At 35.9% G+C, this 20,338-nt stretch overlaps 1 protein-coding gene across 2 annotated transcripts in view; it reads right to left on the bottom strand.

The window, feature by feature from the left end:
• COL11A1 (collagen type XI alpha 1 chain) overlaps positions 1-20,338 on the bottom strand; it is a 209,003-nt gene that overhangs the window by 41,869 nt on the left and 146,796 nt on the right. For both annotated transcript variants that reach the window (XM_017346045.3, XM_008264806.4), the window contains exons 43-49: positions 13,679-13,786; positions 12,713-12,766; positions 9,219-9,272; positions 8,629-8,736; positions 4,721-4,774; positions 3,042-3,095; positions 244-297 (exon numbers count right to left, since the gene is read on the bottom strand). In XM_017346045.3, coding sequence (XP_017201534.1) covers positions 244-297; positions 3,042-3,095; positions 4,721-4,774; positions 8,629-8,736; positions 9,219-9,272; positions 12,713-12,766; positions 13,679-13,786 — 486 coding nt within the window. The remainder of the gene's footprint in view (positions 1-243; positions 298-3,041; positions 3,096-4,720; positions 4,775-8,628; positions 8,737-9,218; positions 9,273-12,712; positions 12,767-13,678; positions 13,787-20,338) is intronic.

Below are 20,338 nucleotides of genomic sequence, written 5' to 3'. Positions count from 1 at the left end.
CAAATGTAGATAACAATACCACCATCAGGAAGTAACTGCATTACTGTAATACCTGGCAATCAAAAGCATGATAACTCAGTCATTTATCTTTAATTTCCATAATTACTAGAATAGATGATACATAAATCTTATAAATATATGTAAAGTGCTTACACATTGTTAGAAACACTTAAAATATTGTCTAGCATTATCAAATGTACTTAATCGCTGCTGTTTCAAACTGTGTATCACTAAGCTCCTTACCTTTTCTCCTACACCACCAACAGAGCCAATAGATCCTGGGGGTCCTTGTGGGCCCTAAAATGGAGAAAAAGGAATAGCATTATCCTTATTCTTGCAGAGAAATAATTCACAAACAGGTAGATAATTGTTCTCAAAGACAAAGAAATATCTGTCAAAGCATTCTGAGTCATTTTGAAGATTGGACAAAATGAAGTCTTGTATTAAGCTGTCTTTTTTTTATTTATTTATTTTTTTTTTTGACAGGCAGAGTGGACAGTGAGAGAGAGAGACAGAGAGAAAGGTCTTCCTTTGCCGTTGGTTCACCCTCCAATGGCCGCCGCGGCCGGCGCGCTGCGGCCGGCGCACTGCGGCCGGCGCACTGCGGCCAGCGCACCGCGCTGACCCGATGGCAGGAGCCAGGAGCCAGGTGCTTTTCCTGGTCTCCCATGGGGTGCAGGGCCCAAGCACCTGGGCCATCCTCCACTGCACTCCCTGGCCACAGCAGAGAGCTGGCCTGGAAGAGGGGCAACTGGGACAGAATCCGGTGCCCCAACCGGGACTAGAACCCGGTGTGCCGGCACCGCAAGGCGGAGGATTAGCCTAGTGAGCCACGGCGCCGGCCGTATTAAGCTGTCAAATTTAGTAAAGAGCAAATAATTTTGTTTTGTTTTGTTTTTTTTTTTTTGACAGGCAGAGTGGACAGTGAGAGAGAGAGACAGAGAGAAAGGTCTTCCTTTTGCCGTTGGTTCACCCTCCAGTGGCCGCCGCGGCCGGCGCGCTGCGGCCGGCGCACCGCGCTGATCCGATGGCAGGAGCCAGGAGCCAGGTGCTTTTCCTGGTCTCCCATGGGGTGCAGGGCCCAAGCACCTGGGCCATCCTCCACTGCACTCCCTGGCCACAGCAGAGAGCTGGCCTGGAAGAGGGGCAACGGGGACAGAATCCGGCGCCCCGACCGGGACTAGAACCCGGTGTGCCGGCGCCGCTAGGCGGAGGATTAGCCTAGTGAGCCGCGGCGCCGGCCCAAAGAGCAAATAATTTAATATATTCCATTGATTTTCAAATTCATCAGAATTCCTATGATATTACAAGGGACTTCCAGCTCTGGCTTTTCAAGTTTGTACCAGGAACATAATTCCAATCTCTTCCATGGAATAGTTAGGTATTTTAAAGGATGATTTTGTAGTGAATAAGAACTAGAACTCTGGTTAATGATCAAGGAAGAAAGAGAAGGAAAAGAAGGAAGGAAGGAAGAGAAGGAAGGAAGGAAGGAAGGAAGGAAGGAAGGAAGGAAGGAAGGGAGGGAGGAAGGAAGGAAGGAGGAAAGGAAGGGAGGGAGGAGAGAGAGAGAAGAGAGATGGAGGAAGGAAGGAAGAGAATACCATTATATACATAGCACTGTATCTATGAACTCCATTGAACCTGCTCTGTTTATATTAATTTCACATTAACATGAAAGAAAAGAAAAAAGAATCACATAACACATGCTAAAAGTCCCTCTTTTAAGTAATGCCTGCCAGGTTTAAAAGCAAGCACCAAAGATCAACAATGAAAAGAAAGAAGAATGAGGAAAGAAAGCATCAGGTACTTCATCAGGAAAAGATGAAGTCAGAAGAGATATCATTGAAGGTTATAAATCCAATATTGGTAATTGTTATGGTTTAAATAGGATATAGCTCCCAAACTTACAGTCATAAATTGATGGTAATAAGAGTAGAAACCTACTTCAATTATGGTATCTAGGAGATGGGCCTAGGAGGAGGTCCTTACAGCACTGTGGGTGCTCCCTGGTGGATAGTGAGTCAGAGAGCATTGTAAAAGCTGGGTGGAGTCCAGCTTCTCTCTCTGATTTCAGGTCACAATTTGACTTTCCTCCACCCATGCTACCATTGCTATCCTTGGGCCTCACCAGACAGTTGAACAAATGGGATGTGCCTGAATTTGGATTGTGAACCTCCAAAAATTGTGAGCCAAAATAAACCTATTTCCTTTCTTATGTTACTTTTCTCAGGTATATGTTAAGTGCATATAGCTGACAAATACAGTATCAACAAGTTAAATGTTTTATTATGATTTAATACACTAGAATATTGGAATAATTAATAGGTTTGGTGAAAATTCTATTAACACATCTGAAAGGACAAAGGCTAGATAGTAAGAGATGCAGTTATCTTGCACATAAGGAGGTACTTCCAAAAGTTCAGGAAAAAATATTTATTGTGTGTACAAAAAATTCTGAAAGCATAGTTTCTTCATACTATCTATTTCCATGAACTTTCTGAAGACACCTTGTACAGCTAATACATTAATAGATTGAAAATAAAAAGTGTAATGCTTTCAGAAAAAAATCACTAATGGTAGATGCATACATAAATAATGTTTAGAGCAAAAACCTAGACAAATATAGTGAAAGCTAATTACAAGCCATCTCCTCATCCCATTGTCAGAGAAAAGGTTAAATTTAAAAGAATTCAGCAACTATTTATTGAACATTTATAACTTGTAGAACATAAGTATGTTTATCCCAGCAATGTGTTTAATTATAATACAATCATAATACTAATATTTCAAACTCATCAGTAAATATACCTTGAATATAAACTATGGACCTATTTTATATTTGTGGTGATTTGTTCCCTAAAAAGACTGGTTCTTTTCCCATATAGTGGAGTGTACTGAATACATAATCTTTGAGCGCTCTTCCACTTAACATTAGCAATAGTGTGATTATCTCCTTATTGTGTCTCAGAAAACATCTGCCATGAAATAATATCAACACCTAAATATCTTCAAATTAATGAACATATGTGTCAAGTTCTTACATCAGCTCCATTGGGACCTTGAGGGCCTCTTGGGCCTGGAGGACCAGGTGGACCCTAGAAAAGATGAACAATAAGGTTAATAAGGACCAAATTCCAATACATTTTAGATATTTCATTTTGTGATTAAGGAAACTAAAATAATTGTAATCTTATGAAATTACAGTCAATGAAACGAATCAGGATTATAAGTGTTGCTTGTTCGATACAACATATGTTGGCAAATGATTATTTACATATAACTACAGGGGAATTATGACCAGAAAAAAAATTATTAAGAAAAAGGCCAAGAAAGACAACTGCTATTGTTTGCTACAATGTATCTACAACCTGACTAGCATTATTTTATGCTAGAATGTGCCAGTATAACATAAAGTAAGAATAATAAATGGTGTTTGACTATATAATCACTTCACCCAATAAAAGCACTTTTATTTTTTGTTTACTTGCATTTTGGGGTGTGTGTGTGTGTGTGTGTAAATTCCTATGTTCTGTATGCTGGAATTGGGAGTAACTATGTGTTTTTATTCCAAAATAGATATTCTCTCTCCTGGTTGTGCATTAAAATTAACTCAGGGTACTTTGTTTAAAATATGGGTGACCAAAACAATCTACTTCAAGGTTAGGATTAAAACAGTCTTTGGTAAATACTAGAACATTAGTACTTTTTAAAGGTTAGAGTTTATTCTAATGCTTTGGTTGAAAAGTTTTTCTAGCACAACGATAAGGTCACAAAGAATGTATCAATGATTCAGAAACCATAGCAACTGTATCTAGTAAGGCTCTTGCTAGATATCTGATGCTGCTTGGAAATATTAATCAGTTCTGTGAATCAGATATGTTTACTATGCATCCCTCGTATTTAGTTATATTGATGATTATAACAATTTCTTTAAAGGATATAATAGATTTGAGTGTGGTCTTTAAGGAGAATAAAACTTAACATGCAACTATATAATCTCAAAGTAAAATTCTGAAGGAGGTAAAACTGGGGGTGGTGTTGAAGGAAAAGAGACATCAAGAAATATATTCATCCTATTTCTTTGTAGATTCCAGTCACTTTGAACAATTTTTCCTTTATCAAAGAAATGCTATATAAACCAACAGATATATTTAAAATTTTTGTTGGAAGTCATAGAGTAGAACGCCAAAATCAATTCACACAAATAATTAAAAATACTAACATTGTAATTGTGCCAGTGTTCTTTACTAAATTAAGAATGTGCTTCAAACTGTAAGTGTATCTGTTCTCTCTTTGTTCCACATCAAGGTCCAGTTCCAATGCTAAAGACTAAGAAACTACTAAAACCAGGCAGCTGATTATATACTCATTAAGTTATGTAGGTACCATAAAAAATCCATGAGAACACAGAATTCAGACAATTATTTTTTCCAGGAATTTTTCGAAGTTCTTTGTATATACATAGAAATGAAAACTATAAAATATATAGCTTAATAAATGATAGACATGTAGTGTAACACTAATTCAGAACTTATAGAAAGAGAAAAGTTGAAAATATATTAGAGTGAATATAAATATTTAATGATTGCTGATGGGGATAGGTGAAGAAAAGTGTCCTAACCTTTAGGATTATTTCGTTAATATTAATAAACTTAAAGAAGCAAATGAATAGGGTGGAAATGAACAGCATCCATTAAGCAGAAGAAAATTAATAACTTACCATGGGACCCACATCTCCATTTTCACCTTTTTCACCAGGTGGCCCTGGCAGACCCTAGGAAAATAAAGTAGAAAAACAATAAAAGTCATTCATGGCTTTGAAAAGATATATTTGTTCAAATGATAATCCAAAATAAAAAATTAAATATAAAGTTAATTACAATAAAATTGTGGTTAAAATGTGCATGTACTAAAATACTCATAATGCAATAATTGCCTATGTGTATATTATAAAATCTTAATACCTACTCATGTAATGTATGGTTTGCATAATTTCATACTTTTTTAGTTACAATGACTGAATACAAGATTTTGTGTGTGAACTAATGAATATGTGACTTATTCTTTCATAACTAGTATAGCTAATTGTCATGGTATAGATTTTCTGTAAAATTATATTGCATTTTATAATATTCATCCTGATGAGGTTTTCATAGTTAGGTACTAGTTTGACAAAACTCTTATGAAAACAAATATTCTAATACATTTCTGTGGGCAATCTCAGCAGTTTCCTGAGTCCAGACACATTTCTCTCCACCCCCGCCTTCTGCCAATGAGTTAAACTACGCCCGCATGCAAACAGGCCCATTAGGCCCACCTGGGGAAGCATCCTGTCTATGTGACCTTCAAGCTGATTGGCTAGGCATATTGGCGCCATTGTTCATTCTGCCCTATGGTCAGCATTCTCTAGAATTGGTGATGTCCCTTTTACCTGCCCTTTATAATGTACATGCTTGTGAATAAACATGGACATGTTCACAGAAGCGTGTCCCTGTGTCTTTGTGGAGAGAAAAGGCACCACTGCCTTGCTCATCCCTCATACAGTGGTTTAGCAGGACTAAGCAGCACATTTCCAAGGTTATAAAATTTTTGACATATTAATTCCTCTTTTGAATCTTAAAAATGCACAAGAGCATAAAAATTGCTAACTACACTTCCTTTATTCTCTTAAATCAACTTCAGTGTATCCAATTGAGCTGTAATTTTATAGAAGTTCTGACTGGCAGTATAAATTCAAACTGTGTAGTTTATACTTAAATTCCATCTGGATATATCTTAATGAGAAAATGTACTTCACCAAATTGATCTTCCTAATGCTCCATTCAGAATTGTTTATATTTCCTCTTTCACACTACAACAATACTTTGTACATATTTAAATTTCATATTTGGAAACATAATTATGTCACTTCTTTAAATACTTATAAGCATGATCTACTTTGAGGCAGTCACCTTTTATGTATTAATTTTTTTATCTCTTTCAACAAGCAAAGGGGCAAGCAAAAACTATAATCTCAATAAAGTATTTGCTGAATGAATGATAGATAAGCCATTCCCAATAATAACTGAACAGAAAAAGTTATGTGTAATAAATGTGCTTGTAGCACTAGCTTTGATGCTGAAAATTCTCAATTGTTCCATGTGTTTCATCTTACGGAAAAACAGATAAATATATTAGATTGTAGGAACTAATGGGATAGAACAGTACTACTTGTAATATGACATACTCTGAACATGAATAGAGTATATGATAAAGAATAAAGACAAATATAATTGAATATGCTTTACCAGGCTCATTAGTAGGGACTGGACTGGAAGTTACTCAGCCCGGATCTAGCCCCTGTCATCTTTTCTTAATGCATATGATTACTCCTATTAGTTCAGTAGGAATCTTCCAACAGAAAAAAAATTAAATATTTATTTCTTTTTAATTAAGTTTGATCGTAGTTTGGGTTGATTAAGAAAGAAATGCTTTTATTAATAAAATTAATAGAGACATAATGAGTCAGATTCTTCTGTTGTAGGAACTGACTGGGCTGGATGGCACTCCAGTGGTAATCAGTTTTTATAGGTATTAACTTTCTCCTAGGGAGTAATTTATGCAAGGAGAGGTTCTGTTTTAAGGTCTATCAATTTAAAATCATTTGCCACTTAAATGATGCATCAAACAATGAATTTTGATCAAGAACTCTCATTAAGCACATATCTCCTTCATTTGCAGATGCATACTAACTATCAATTTGAAAAATACAATCATTTAACCTGTGTATTAGATTATTATTATTTATGTCTACTATAATTGCTAATATCTATTCTGCCATGAAGGTTCAATTAAATAATGCAGATGCAATTGTGAACATGTTAATTACATTAGCATCTTTTCAGCTTCCTGATTTAAAGAGGTAGCTCTGGGAAGATATAATCAATTTTTGTTAATGAATTGATTTCTTGAATCATTCTCTCATCCAAGAGCACATTTCCTACTTTATGGAAATAATGATAATTTTTATTGACCACTTTATAGATGTAAACTACAAGGCCCCTTCTTTACACATGAGAACCAAGGGGCTTCAGAGCAATCAGCTAAACAGACAGAAAATGATTAGTAATGTATCCATTAGCAATATAATTGTTTTTAATTTTATTCATTTATTTGAAAGAGAGAGAAACAAAGAATGGGAGAAATAGAGAGGTCTTCCATCCTTTCGTTTACTCTTCAAATGCCCTCAGTGGCCAGTGGCAAAAGCCTGCAACCAGGAACTAAACTCTGGTCTCCTATGTGGGTGGTAGGGACTCAATCACCTGTTGTCTCACAGGTTGCCCTTTCTGCAGGAAGTTGCATCTGAAATGTAGTAGGGACTCAAACCCAGATGCTCCAGTTTGGTGCTGTGAGCACCCCAAGTGGCATAGTAATTGCTGTGCAAAATATCTGCCCGGCAATCTATTTTTAATGCCTTTCTGTTCTTTTCAAATATGCATGCTTCCCAAACATATCAATATGCTGTACTGCTGATTGCATTTATACTTTTCTTTCAAGTATAAGAGTTAACACTAATAAATATAAAAGTGAAGTATTTGCACTTTTCAGGTTTGAAAGAATTATCTTGGCATTAAAATTAAAGACAATTAGAACATCATGTTTACTAGTAGATACCCATTGAGGTTTTACCAGTGCTACTTCTATTATAAATTACCATATTGCATTTTGAATGTAATTTGTACAATCATGAACATAAAAATCTATCTAATACCAAAATCTGTATTTTTGTCATTTAATCAAGATGAAGTTTATACATATTCAACATACATATACTTTTATCCATCTTCACAAAATTTTATGCATAGTGAAGTATAAGAATTAATTTATATTTCTAAAAATTGAAAGTACCAAACATCATTAGGTACAAAAGCTTATAATCTTGAATTGCTTGGCCAGTATAGCAAAGGAAGTAGTAGGAAAAAAAGATGTTTCCAAAGTTTACAGGAAGTAGTATAAATGAAGATATCTACTATGTAATGGTCTGCCTGAAAGCTCAGCTGTAAGACAAATGTCAATACAAATTTCTTAGCTTCTAGTGTTCTGCAATTAATATTTCCTTCCTGAATACACTTCATAAAATACAATTACTATTTTTAAATTGTAAGTTATTTTGAATGATCTGTTTACAGTTAATCTGTTTATCTTACCTGCTATCATTTCACACATACTAGTGGTAGTCTGCTATTTTTCCAAATGCTTTTAAATTTTGTTAATTATGTGAAGAACTTTCTTTTTGCCATGAGAGCTATGAAAGCATACTTCCAGCAACTTAATTTTTAAGTATCAGACTTAGAGAACTGAACTGCATTTTTGAAACAAAATAGGAAGAAAGGAGGCATTATGCTTTAGCAGGGACTAAATGTCCTACAGATGCAGGAACTGGGACTGATACTCTCTTCAGAAAAATTAACAGCACTTGATAAAAAGCAGCTGAATTTCAGATATACATATAAGCTAAACAATCATTATGATTAAAAAAGTATACTTAAATTTTTGATATAGAAAAATACAATGTTTTGCATCTACCAGAGAACCTCACGTGGGCAGCAGGTGGAAAACGTGGAGTAAACTGTGCCGACAGCATCTTACCTGAAGACCTATAGGACCAGGAGGTCCAGGGAAACCTCTTGCACCCTCATCACCTTTTTGTCCAAACATCCCCTGCTGTCCTCTGGGACCTGGTTCACCATCACCTCCCTAGAGAAGAGCAAGAAAAACTATCATAAATTGTAAAAACCATTAACGATAAAAGCCATTCTAAAAACTTGGCCATTTTTAATTCAATAAAAGGTGATCTATTTGAAAATAACCAAGTCAGAAGTAAACTAAAAAATGTTATTTGTTTTGCTTACTTGCTTTGTTTCTGGAATATGAATGATTTTGATTTGGGCATGTATCCTAAATGAAGCAAAAGCTGCCCAATAAGGGAAAATCATGCTCAGAATTTATTACACATTAAGTACTTCTCAACTGGTTATTATTTATTTTCAAATGAAGTCACAATGTTTGCAATGGAAGAATCAGCTTGCTTAGCTATATTAGATAATTTAGATGTGAGTCCATGTTAAGCACAAAGGAAAACTTATTACCACACAAAATTGACTGGTTATGTGACAGTCCATAAATTTAATCAGGAAGCTGGAACAATTTACATTTACTAAACAAAATGGAATACTTACAGCAATTCCAGGGGCACCAACTGGTCCTTGAAGACCTGGAGGGCCAGGAGGACCCTGCAGTGAGAAAAAAATATCAGTAATTTTGAAACTGATGCCACAAAAGCCTCAGCTACATAAAACAAAACATTTGTCTGATCAAGATTTTTAAAACATCTCTGTCCCTTTAGGGAATAAAAAGAAGCATTACTTAGAAATTCTTTTGCATTTAATGCAGTCAATAGTTACTTATTTTCTCATTGAGTCTCAGACGTTCTTATTTGAAATCAATTTTAAATTCAAATGTGTTTTAAGCACTCCCACGTGTAATGTTGTAAATATTTAAAAATGGATTTCTATGCTAATATAAACCAACTTAAAGATTCGTATTTTGAAAATTTTCAAAATATCAGAATTCTTTAATGAGACCTGTGAATCAGAAGTATCACATAAAATTTTCCTTTTTACTGTCTTCTAAATGAAATCGAGATTCTGATAATTCTAAACATATAGAAAGTAGTGGTATGAAAATTTAGAATTTTTGTGCATATGTATGTAAATATGGTGTTATATATAAAGTACACTAGAGCTCCTTATTTTCAACAATACATTTCAGAATGCATTATGAGTTTTACCAACATAGATATTTCTTAACTGCCCTGTTTTATTATATTATTAGCTGGTCAAGCTCTATAAAATTTTGGCACTAAATAAACAACAAGGGGTTGCTACTGTGGCATAGCCGGTAAAGCCACAGCCTGCAATGCCACCATCCCATATGGGTGTCGATTTGAGTCCCAGCAGCTCCTCTTCAGATCCAGCTCTCTGCTATGGCCTGGGAAAGCAGTAGAAGATGGCCCAGGTCCTTGGGCCCCTGCACCTGCGTGGGAGACCAGGAAGAAGCTCCTGGCTCCTTGTTCCGCACTGGCTCAGCTTCGGCAGTTGTGGCCATTTGGGTAGTGAACCAGCGGGTGGAAGACCTCTCTCTCTCTCTCTGCCTCTTCTTTTCTCTTTGTGTAACTCTTTCAAGTAAATAAATAAAATTATTTTTAAAAAAATAAACAACAAAAAAAGTCATTGGATTGAATTATTCTTCATTACAACTTATTTGATGGGGAAGATGGCTTTTTTTTTTTTTTTTTTTTTTTTTTTGACAGGCAGAGTGGACAGTGAGAGAGAGAGAGAGAGAAAGGTCTTCCTTTTTGCCCTTGGTTCACTCTCCAATGGCTGCCGCAGCCGGTGCACTGCAGCCGGCGCACTGCACTGATCCAATGGCAGGAGCCAGGTGCTTCTCCTGGTCTCCCATGGGGTGCAGGGCCCAAGGACCTGGGCCATCCTCCACTGCACTCCCTGGCCACAGCAGAGAGCTGGCCTGGAAGAGGGGCAACCGGGACAGAATCCGGCGCCCCGACCGGGACTAGAACCCGGTGTGCCGGCGCCGCAAGGCAGAGGATTAGCCTAGTGAGCCGCGGCGCCGGCCTGGAAGATGGCTTTTAAAACAAGAGTTCTGAATATGTGCTCTAGGACCACTGCAGTGACTTAGAACCCCTTATGATTTCTGCTAGGCCAATATTGTTTTCCTAACAACACTCAGACATTACTTATCTTTTATACCATACAGACATTTGTTCTAAGAGTATAAAATTGAAGGTGAGAACAATTGCTGGTGGCTTAGTACCTATGCTATAAGTAGCTACAGCTTATAGTAGCTTTCATTGTATTTTCATCTCCTTGTTCTCCCCATCTCACCATTTCACTTTAAAATATCCTTGATTATACTGTTGAGATTGGGTTTCTGTCAAGTGCACATTTATTCTAATTAGATTAATAGTATTTACCTTTAAGAAAGTAAACAGAATTTAAAAGCAATCATTTACTAAAGGAGGGTTTATGAGTTTATAAATTTAATTATTTTTTAAAATATTTATTTGAAAGGTAAAGAGGGGAGAGAGAGAGAGAAAGAGAGATTATCTACCCACTGGTTCAGTTCCCAAATGCGTGCAAAAGCTGGGATTGGGCCAGGCCAGAGCTAGGAACTCAGCCCAGGTCTCTATATTGGGTAGCAGGGATCCAAATACTAAAGTGTATAATGACAGGAAGCTGGATTCATGTGCCTGATGTGGGTAGTGAACCCAAGAATTCCAGTATGGCATGTTGGCATCCAAAGTGCCATCTTAACCCACTATGCCAAACATACACCATGGATTTACAGTCTATGCCAGCTATACCAAATTTTATGCAACTGATTTTCTGTACACAATTTCTTGCCACCATTTTATAGCATAAATAAAATATCCATGTCATCACATATTTGGTAAGTTTTGGTTTTACTGAACAAAACATAAATTACAAACCTATTGTTAGTTAAATATTGCAATTTTCTGCAAGATATTTCTGTTTTGATTCTAGATTTTCTTTTTTGTTTAAAATAGTTACAACATAGAATTTTAGGAACTATTCAGTTTGAGATGCAGTCAGAGCAATGAAACCTCTTTCCAAAGTCACATGTTAAAGTATTCAGTAACTCTAACCTTTAAGGCATTGAGATTACAGATGGACCATAGGACAGAACTGCAATAGTCTATCAGGATCAAACTGTTAGGCAGATTTACTAACTTCTACACTAAGTGAAAGACTTAATAAAGGACATATCCCACAAAATATACAATCCTGTTGGAAAGTACACATATGAACACAAAAATGATGAAAAGAAAATGGAAATAAAGAATTAAAGAACTAAATGTCCATAGATATTCTTTAAAGAATGTAAATTAGTAAGAAAGTGCTGAAGTGAAGTACATCTGAGAGTCATCATCTATCGTGTGATCTATGAGAGCAGGGATGTGTATAAGTATAGTCACCCCTGGTGCCCACTCACAGGCAACTGTTCCAGGTCACATCCTCACAAGTTCATCTCTTACATAAAGCAGCACATATCCTATGCTTATCCTTCTTTTAATTATCTCTAGATCACACACGATATCTAATATAGTGTCAATGATATGTATATCATTGTTATACTGCATTGTTTAGGGAATAATGACAAGGAAAAAGATCTCTACATGTTCAGTACAGAAGTAGACTTTTCTGAAGACTTTTAATCTGCATTGATTGAATCTACTGAAGTAGAACCTGTGAATATAAGGGCTAACAATATATAATTTGAAAATTTATGTAAACTGTTAAAAAGTCAAAATCAACATGCTATTTAAGTGAGGAATTAAGACTGTTTTGTTCATTGTATGATTTGTTAAAAGAAAATATTCTGAGTCATAATTTACAATTTATGGAACAGATTTATGTTATTCCCATTTGTTATAGAGAAGTTGTGATTAATGACATATACACCTCATAGTATTCCTGACATCACAGAAAATTCCACAGAATTATAGAGCGATATAAGACCACAAAGTATTGGTCTAATAATCTGTGATAGTGAAGTTGTACTATGAAAAATGTATCTGATAAACAATAGGTAGTGTTATGCAAATAGCTTTCTCAATAAGTGAGTAACTCACATTTTCTCCTTTGTCACCTTTGCTGCCTTTTTGTCCTGGTTCACCAATTTCACCCTGTATTAAAAGACTTAAGTTAAAATTTGTCTCCAATAGTCTATATATGCCACAGCATGATCATCATTATCTTCAAATTGTTAAATTTTACCCTTAAAATAATTATACACTGGTATTTAATGTCCCTGTTTAAAATGTAAAAAAATCATGAGTTCTCTATGTTCTTAGCTTTCTATTTTGACTAATATATACACATATATGTATATATTAAACAAAAAACACCTTGAATTTGAAGAATACTGAAACTGAACTTACAATTAAAAATAAATTTTGTATTTAATATCACTACTCTCAACTGATAGTGAATGTACACTTACTTACAGAAGTATAATTACATATTAGTCAAGAATTACTTTTCCCTTAGTTTTCCAAATGCTAAAATAGTATATGCAATATAGAGTGCTGGTTCACATTTTTATAGTGTTTTACAATAATGTTAGAAACAGATTAAGTTCAGACACTAAGCAAAAGACTTATTTTGGAATCCAGTGCTTAGAATTATTACTTATTTAGTAATACAGTAGGATTATGGAGCAAATAGTTGATCAAGTCTTCCTGTGCAATATCCAAGACACCAGGCCTTGTAACTGTGTATACAAATAAGTTTATTAATTTTACATTCATTTCAGAAACAGTTTTAGAAATAAATAAGGAATTTGGCATTCTACTGGAATTTTTGTTGTCTTTGTTCCTTTATTCCATTTTTCTGTATATATCCCAAACAGTATTTTATGGAGCAGATACACTAATCCTATGCATCTCAAGTAAAGCTTGAATAGATGCAAGGCATGAGAAACTTTTTAAAAGGTAACGTTCCACAGGTATCTAATATTTAAAAGATTTATTCTGGAAATAATGGGAAAAAGCTAAACTTTCTCACAGGATGTACTAACATGAATAATGGATACCAACCTTGTCTCCGTCTTCTCCAGGGGAACCAGCAGGACCCGCTGGCCCTGGGAGACCCACAGGACCTTGTACTCCATCTCTTCCTGCAGGGCCTTGGGGACCTTTTTCTCCCTGTATTGAAAATGCAACAGATCATTAACTTGCTGTAAGAAATCTATAAATGAGGCATTTGCCACATTTTTTAAATGCAGTTACAATATTCATAATCTAATTCCTATATTCAGAAAAGAAGTTGTTTAATGTTTCTAAGAAAGAAAATTCAAGTGGCAACTGATAACACAAAAGATCCCTACTTTCTTTTGTGACTAACAATGCTATCAATTTTAATCATTTATGAATCTCAGGCTATCTGCCAAAAAATAATTTGAAAAGAACAGGTATTATCTAGGGAAGTATTTCATATTGACAAATTTGGTGCCCAATGTTTGTGAAAACTTGCTGAGCTTCTTTTGTTCTTTCATATTAGCTCCACGAGACTGCTGTGCAGCAGATATGAACCTTAAAGATCATAAGATGTCCTGCTCATGTGTCCAACATTTCAATTTGTTTTTTATATGTCTTTCTTATTTTTAACAAATATCTCAACAATTTCCTAAATTTTGATATTCTAGCTCACTGTTGTGTTTACTGATTCAAAATGATAAAGCTATTAGCTCTTTTCTGGTTTTCTTTTTATTTGGGTTTTGGGCAACTGCATTAGTTTCCTGTCTGAAATTTTACCTATATTGTTTAAAATAAACCATGCGGCCGATGGCGCGGCTCACTAGGCTAATCCTCCGCCTTGTGGCGCCGGCACACCGGGTTTTAGTCCCGGTCAGGGCAGCGGATTCTGTCCCGGTTGCCCCTCTTCCAGGCCAGCTCTCTGCTGTGGCCAGGGAGTGCAGTGGAGGATGGCCCAGGTCCTTGGGCCCTGCACCCCATGGGAGACCAGGAGAAGCACCTGGCTCCTGCCTTCTGATGAGCGTGGTGTGCTGGCGCAGCGTGCTGGCCGCGGCGGCCATTAGAGGGTGAACCAACGGCAAAGGAAGACCTTTCTCTCTGTCTCTCTCTCACTGTCCACTCTGCCTGTCAAAAAATAAATAAATAAATAAATAAATAAATAAATAAATAAATAAAACAGTGCATTGACAGAGAAGACAATCTCTGTTTGCATAAAGCATTCTTTCACAGTTTCAAATAAATTACTTACTAAAAGACAAAACGTTATCCATTTTGTACAAGATTTTTCTGATTTCATTTAGTGGATCTGTCTTTTCTCTTGTTTTAAACCTGAGCATCTACAAGTCACCAGATCTTGCCCTTGCACTGTCCAATCCCCCCTTTCCCCCATACACTTCATCATCTCTGGTTCCTTTACATTGATATAAGTTTTGTCTGCTTTATCTCCTAATTCTTTCTCGCATATATTCACTTCATCACTCATACTTTATTTTATAATAAAAGTGTCCTTGGCCTGAATTACTGAAACAACTCCCTGTATCTCCCCTTTCAACATAGTGCCCACCTTATAACCAGGGAGCCAATCAGACCACATGACCAACATTCTTAGGTCAATTTACTTGCTTCCTGGACCTAAAATACAGACCAAGCTTAGTGTAGCTTGAAGATCATCTTGGCTCTTATCACCTGCCCAACATTAGCCTTCCCTTATCATTGCTTTCTGCACTCCAATCTAACTTTATTAAGTCCCTTGAACCTAATGCTATGGTTCTGCTTGTCACATGGCCTGAGCCCTTGTTGTTTCTTTGACCTAAAATGCTCCTATAGGGCTCTTCACTTTCTTAATTCTCCTCATCTTTTAAATCTGACCATCAATGTCTTGTCCAAGGAAAGGTCCTAATATCTAGCTCAGGTCCCTCTGGTACAAACTGATATAGACTGTTACACAGTATTTTCAAATCACCAACCAAAATGTTTAAAATGTTTATTTACTTATTTACTTTTTTTTTTTTTTTACAGGCAGAATGGACAGTGAGAGAGAGAGAGAGAGAGAAAGGTCTTCCTTTGCCGTTGGTTCACCCTCTGATGGCTGCCACGGCCAGCACACTGCGCCAGCGCACCGCGCTGATCAGAAGTCAGGAGCCAGGTGCTTCTCCTGGTCTCCCATGGGGTGCAGGGCCCAAGCACTTGGGCCATCCTCCACTGCACTCCCTGGCCATAGCAGAGAGCTGGCCTGGAAGAGGGGCAACCGGGACAGAATCCGGCACCCCAACTGGGACTAGAACCCGGTGTGCTGGTGCTGCTAGGCGGAGGATTAGCCTGTGAGCCGTGGCGCCGGCCCCTATTTACTTATTTTCATCTACATCAAAAGCGGAGTAATGCAGAGAAATTTTCTATCTGTTGCTTCACTACCAAAATTTACCAGATTTTAACACAAATTACAGGGCAGTTATAATCAAAACAGTCTGGTACTGGCATAGAAATAGACATGTAGACCAAGAGAACAGAATAGAAGCCCCAGAAATCAACCCACACATCTACAATCAACTAACGTTTGAGAGAGGAGGTAAAATCAATCCTTGGAAGGGACAATCTCTCTAAAAAATGGTGCTGGGATAATTGGATCTCCTCATACAGAAGTATGAAACAAGACCTCTACCTTACACCTTATACAAAAATAAACTCAAAATGTATCAAGGACCTAATTCTAAACTCCATATAATCAAATTACTGGAGAACACTGGAGAAACTCTGGAAGACTTTGGATAGGGAAAGGCTTCTTGGAAAAGACTTCAGAAGCACAGGCACTCGAAGTCAAAAGGGACAGATGGGATTACATACAGCTCAGAAGCTTCTGCACTGCAAAAGAAACACTCAGCAAAGTGTAGAGGCAACTGACAGAATGGAAAAAAATTTGCAAATTATGCAACTGATAAAGTATTAATATCCAGAATCTATAAAGAACTCAAGAAACTCAATAACAATAAAACAAACAATGCAGTTAAGAAATGGGCAAAGGAATTGAGCAGACATTTTTCAAGAGAGGAAACTCAAATGGCCAACAGACAAATGAAAAAATGCTAAGGATCATTAGCAATCAGGGAAATGCAAATTAAAACTACGATGAGGTTTCACCTCACTCCAGTTAAAATGGCTTTCATACAGAAATCAATAAGCAACAAATTTTGGTGAAAATGTGGGGAAAAAGGTTCCCTAACCCACTGTTAGTGGGAATGCAACCAAATATAGCCACTGTGGATTACTGTATGGAAATTCCTCATAAAACTGAAAATAGATCTACCATATGACCCAGCCATACCACTCCTGGGAATTTAACCAAATAAAATGAAATCAGCAGTTGAAAGAGTGATCTTTACCCTCATGTTTATTGAAGTTCAATTCCCTACAGCAAAGATACAGATGCCCATTAATTGATGACTGGATTTAAAAAAAAAAAAAAAAGTGGTACATATACACTAGAGAATATTACTCAGCCATAAAAAAAGAATGAAATCCTTTCTTTTACAACAAAATGTATGCAACTGGAAATCATTATAGAAATCATTAGAGAAATAAGACAATCCCCAAAAAAGGGAAATATCATGTTTTCCCTGATCTATGGTAACTAATAGAGAACAAAAACTATAAAGTGTAATTATTTGTATTGTAGTCTATATAAAATTATTATTGTGAGTAAACGGTTGAAAGGAAATGGCTTATAGTCTAAATGAACTCAATTATTATAACCATATAAGAAATATTTAGATGCTACAGTGTCATTGGTTATAGTTCATTGAAAGAAATTATGAATGCCTACTTGACCAAAATATAGGTGTAATGATCATTTATACATTCAATGATTGTTTGTAGCCTTTGTCTATATTCCCAATAAACAGGGATCTTTTACTTGTTAAACTTTTTATTTGGTGAAGTATTCAGCCTTTTAATGTAATATAAATTTAAAATATGTTAACTCAAAAACCAAAAGAAAAAGACAGAAAGGTAGAACAAAAGAGAGGTGTAAGGAGGGAGGAAAGAGGAAGGGCATTAGCATTATGTTCTCAGAATTGTATCTACAAATCATATTGAATATGTTAAAATTAATTAAAATTAAAATATCAAGCAAAAATAATAATATTCCTTTCCTCTCTCCCTTCCTCCCACTCTTTCCTTCCCATGGTCTTTACTTCTCTCTTTCTTTTATTTCCATTTTGAGATAACATACTTTAAAATTACATTACAGTAAAAAGGCTTAATATTTCACTGAATAAGAAGTGTAATAAGCAAAAAGCAAAAAGATCCTAGTTTAGTGAAAATATGGACAAAGACTATACACAATAATTGAATGAAAAAATGGCCATTTCACCCACATTGAGTATATTTTAAAATAATCATAGATCATTAAAACTATAGTTGTGTACCATTCTCAACCATCAGTTTGACAAAAGTATAAAACAAAATTTTGTAAAATTCTATTTGCTCCAATACTGATACACACAGACATTTCTTTTTTCCATTCTTTCTGATTTTTTTTTAAGTTTTAGCTCCCACATCTAAGAGAGAACATGCAGTATTTTTCTTTCTGGGTCTAGCTTTTTTCACACAATATGATGTCCTCCTGTTGTGTCCACCTTACTGCAAATAACAGAATTTCATTCTTTTTTATAACTGAAAAACATTCCATTGTGTATATATTCCACATTTTCTTTATCCATTCATCTGCTTGTTGACACCTTGGTTGGTTCCAAAGTTTGGCTATTGTGAACAATGCTGCTTTATACATGGTGGTGCAGGTATCCCTACATTGTGTTGAAAGTCTTTTGGGTATAATCCCAGTAGCCAGATTGTGGGGTCATATGGCAAGTTTATTTCTAGTTTTGTTTTGTTTTGATTTGTTTTAGAAATCTCTGCACTGTTTTCCACAGTGGATACTCTAATTTACATTCTCACCAACAGTATTTAAGTGTTCCCCTTTGTCACAATCCAGGCCAGCAACTCTCTGTGCTTTTAATTTTAGTGATTCTGAAAGGGGTAAGTTGATATCTCATTGTGGTTTTGATCTGTATCCCTCTCTTTACATAAAATATTAAATCTGACCTTAAAACTGATATAATTAGGCATCCTTTATGTCCTTTGTTTGACTTGCCATGGTCTTATATTTATTCTACACTCACACCTTCAACTTTATTACAGTTCACAGAATTTACCCCTCTTTATTCAAAAGGTTCATTTATGTATTTATTTTTAGGTTAATGTTTCATCTTTCCTTATACATGTTTTGGTTCATTTATTGAAGATGATGATAATAATAATGAAGTTGATAATGACTATTTTATACTTATACAATTCAGCAAATTGCATTAGATATAGGATTTTATTTAATCCTCACAAAATATTTTGATTATGCTCTTTACAGAGATGAAAAAACAGACTTTTGATGTTAAATAACAACCAACATCATGAAGCAAATAAATAATATGACTGAGTTCCCAGTTCAGCTTCCACTGGCTCCACGCTGGCAGCCTTAGTCTACTCTGACTTCCTTAATTTCACTTTTCATGGATGTTTTCCTATTAATGGTAAAATATGTAAACATGTGCACAGTACAATAATAAGAGCAACACATTCAGTCATACTAACTCTCTTCTTTACCAACTGCCCTCTCTTCTTTTAGTTCTAGGGTTTACTGGGGGTGATCTGTGTGCACAAGGTACACTGATTTATAGTCCACTTTCTGATCTCCACTGCAATAACATTATGATGGTTAAATCATTATCTCTATTATTTTTGCTTTATTTGTTTAAGTTTTCAGTGCTCTTGATCCTAAGACACTCAACAAAAGTAGAATCTTATCTGTGGATTATTTGATTTTCTGCCTCTGGAGATATATACAGTGATGTAATAATATGGTTCAAACTGGCCCTGTTATAAATGATGGCAAAGCTTCACAATCCTAGCACTGACCATTCTTGCCACAATTACATATATGCTTGATACTGTAAATAAGTATCTGAAGCATATTTTTTCTTAAATTCCTGATTCCTATTACCTAGTCCATTCAGAGGTAATGCATTCATTTCATTGTATTTTGGGTCCAACTTTTGTTTTTCATATTTCTACAACAATCCATCAAATAGATAAGTGACTGACATAATTTCTTATCTGTACACTTTGCATCCTCCCCAACACAATCTATAGTTTTCTTTAAGAATCATACTCCCTTTCAAAATATTTCTATCAGTACAGTAGAGTTGGGAAAGATTGTAGGTACCAACTGCTTCTCTGCTTTCTAATCCGACCTTCAAGAGCTTCAAATATGACTGATCAATTTGGAGACTGTTATTAGGACATAATTATTGCCATGTAGTTCATATGGATATTCATGGCCGTTGTTTTTACTTTCTCCTCTCCCAACAAGCTTGCTTTGCAAATGCCATATCCAGTTTTTTGTCTTCATGTAAGACTACACCTTCTGATATTTGAATAATGTTTTTTAAAGATTTATTTTATTTATTTGAAAGACAGAGTTAGAGAGAGAGGTAGAGACAGAGAGAGGTCTTCCATCCACTGGTTCACTCCCCAGATGGCTGCAACGGCCGGAGCTGCACCAATCCAAAGCCAGGAGCTTCTTTCAGGTCTCCCACGCGGGTGTAGGGGCCCAAGGACCTGGGCCATCTTCCACTGCTATCCCAGGCCACAGCAGAGAGCTGGATCAGAAGAGGA

This window comes from Oryctolagus cuniculus, chromosome 7, assembly GCF_964237555.1.
Source record: "Oryctolagus cuniculus chromosome 7, mOryCun1.1, whole genome shotgun sequence".
Classification (NCBI taxonomy): Eukaryota; Metazoa; Chordata; class Mammalia; order Lagomorpha; family Leporidae; genus Oryctolagus; species Oryctolagus cuniculus.
The sequence above is the reverse complement of the archived record's forward strand: the minus strand, read 5'-3'. Positions and strand labels throughout refer to the sequence as shown.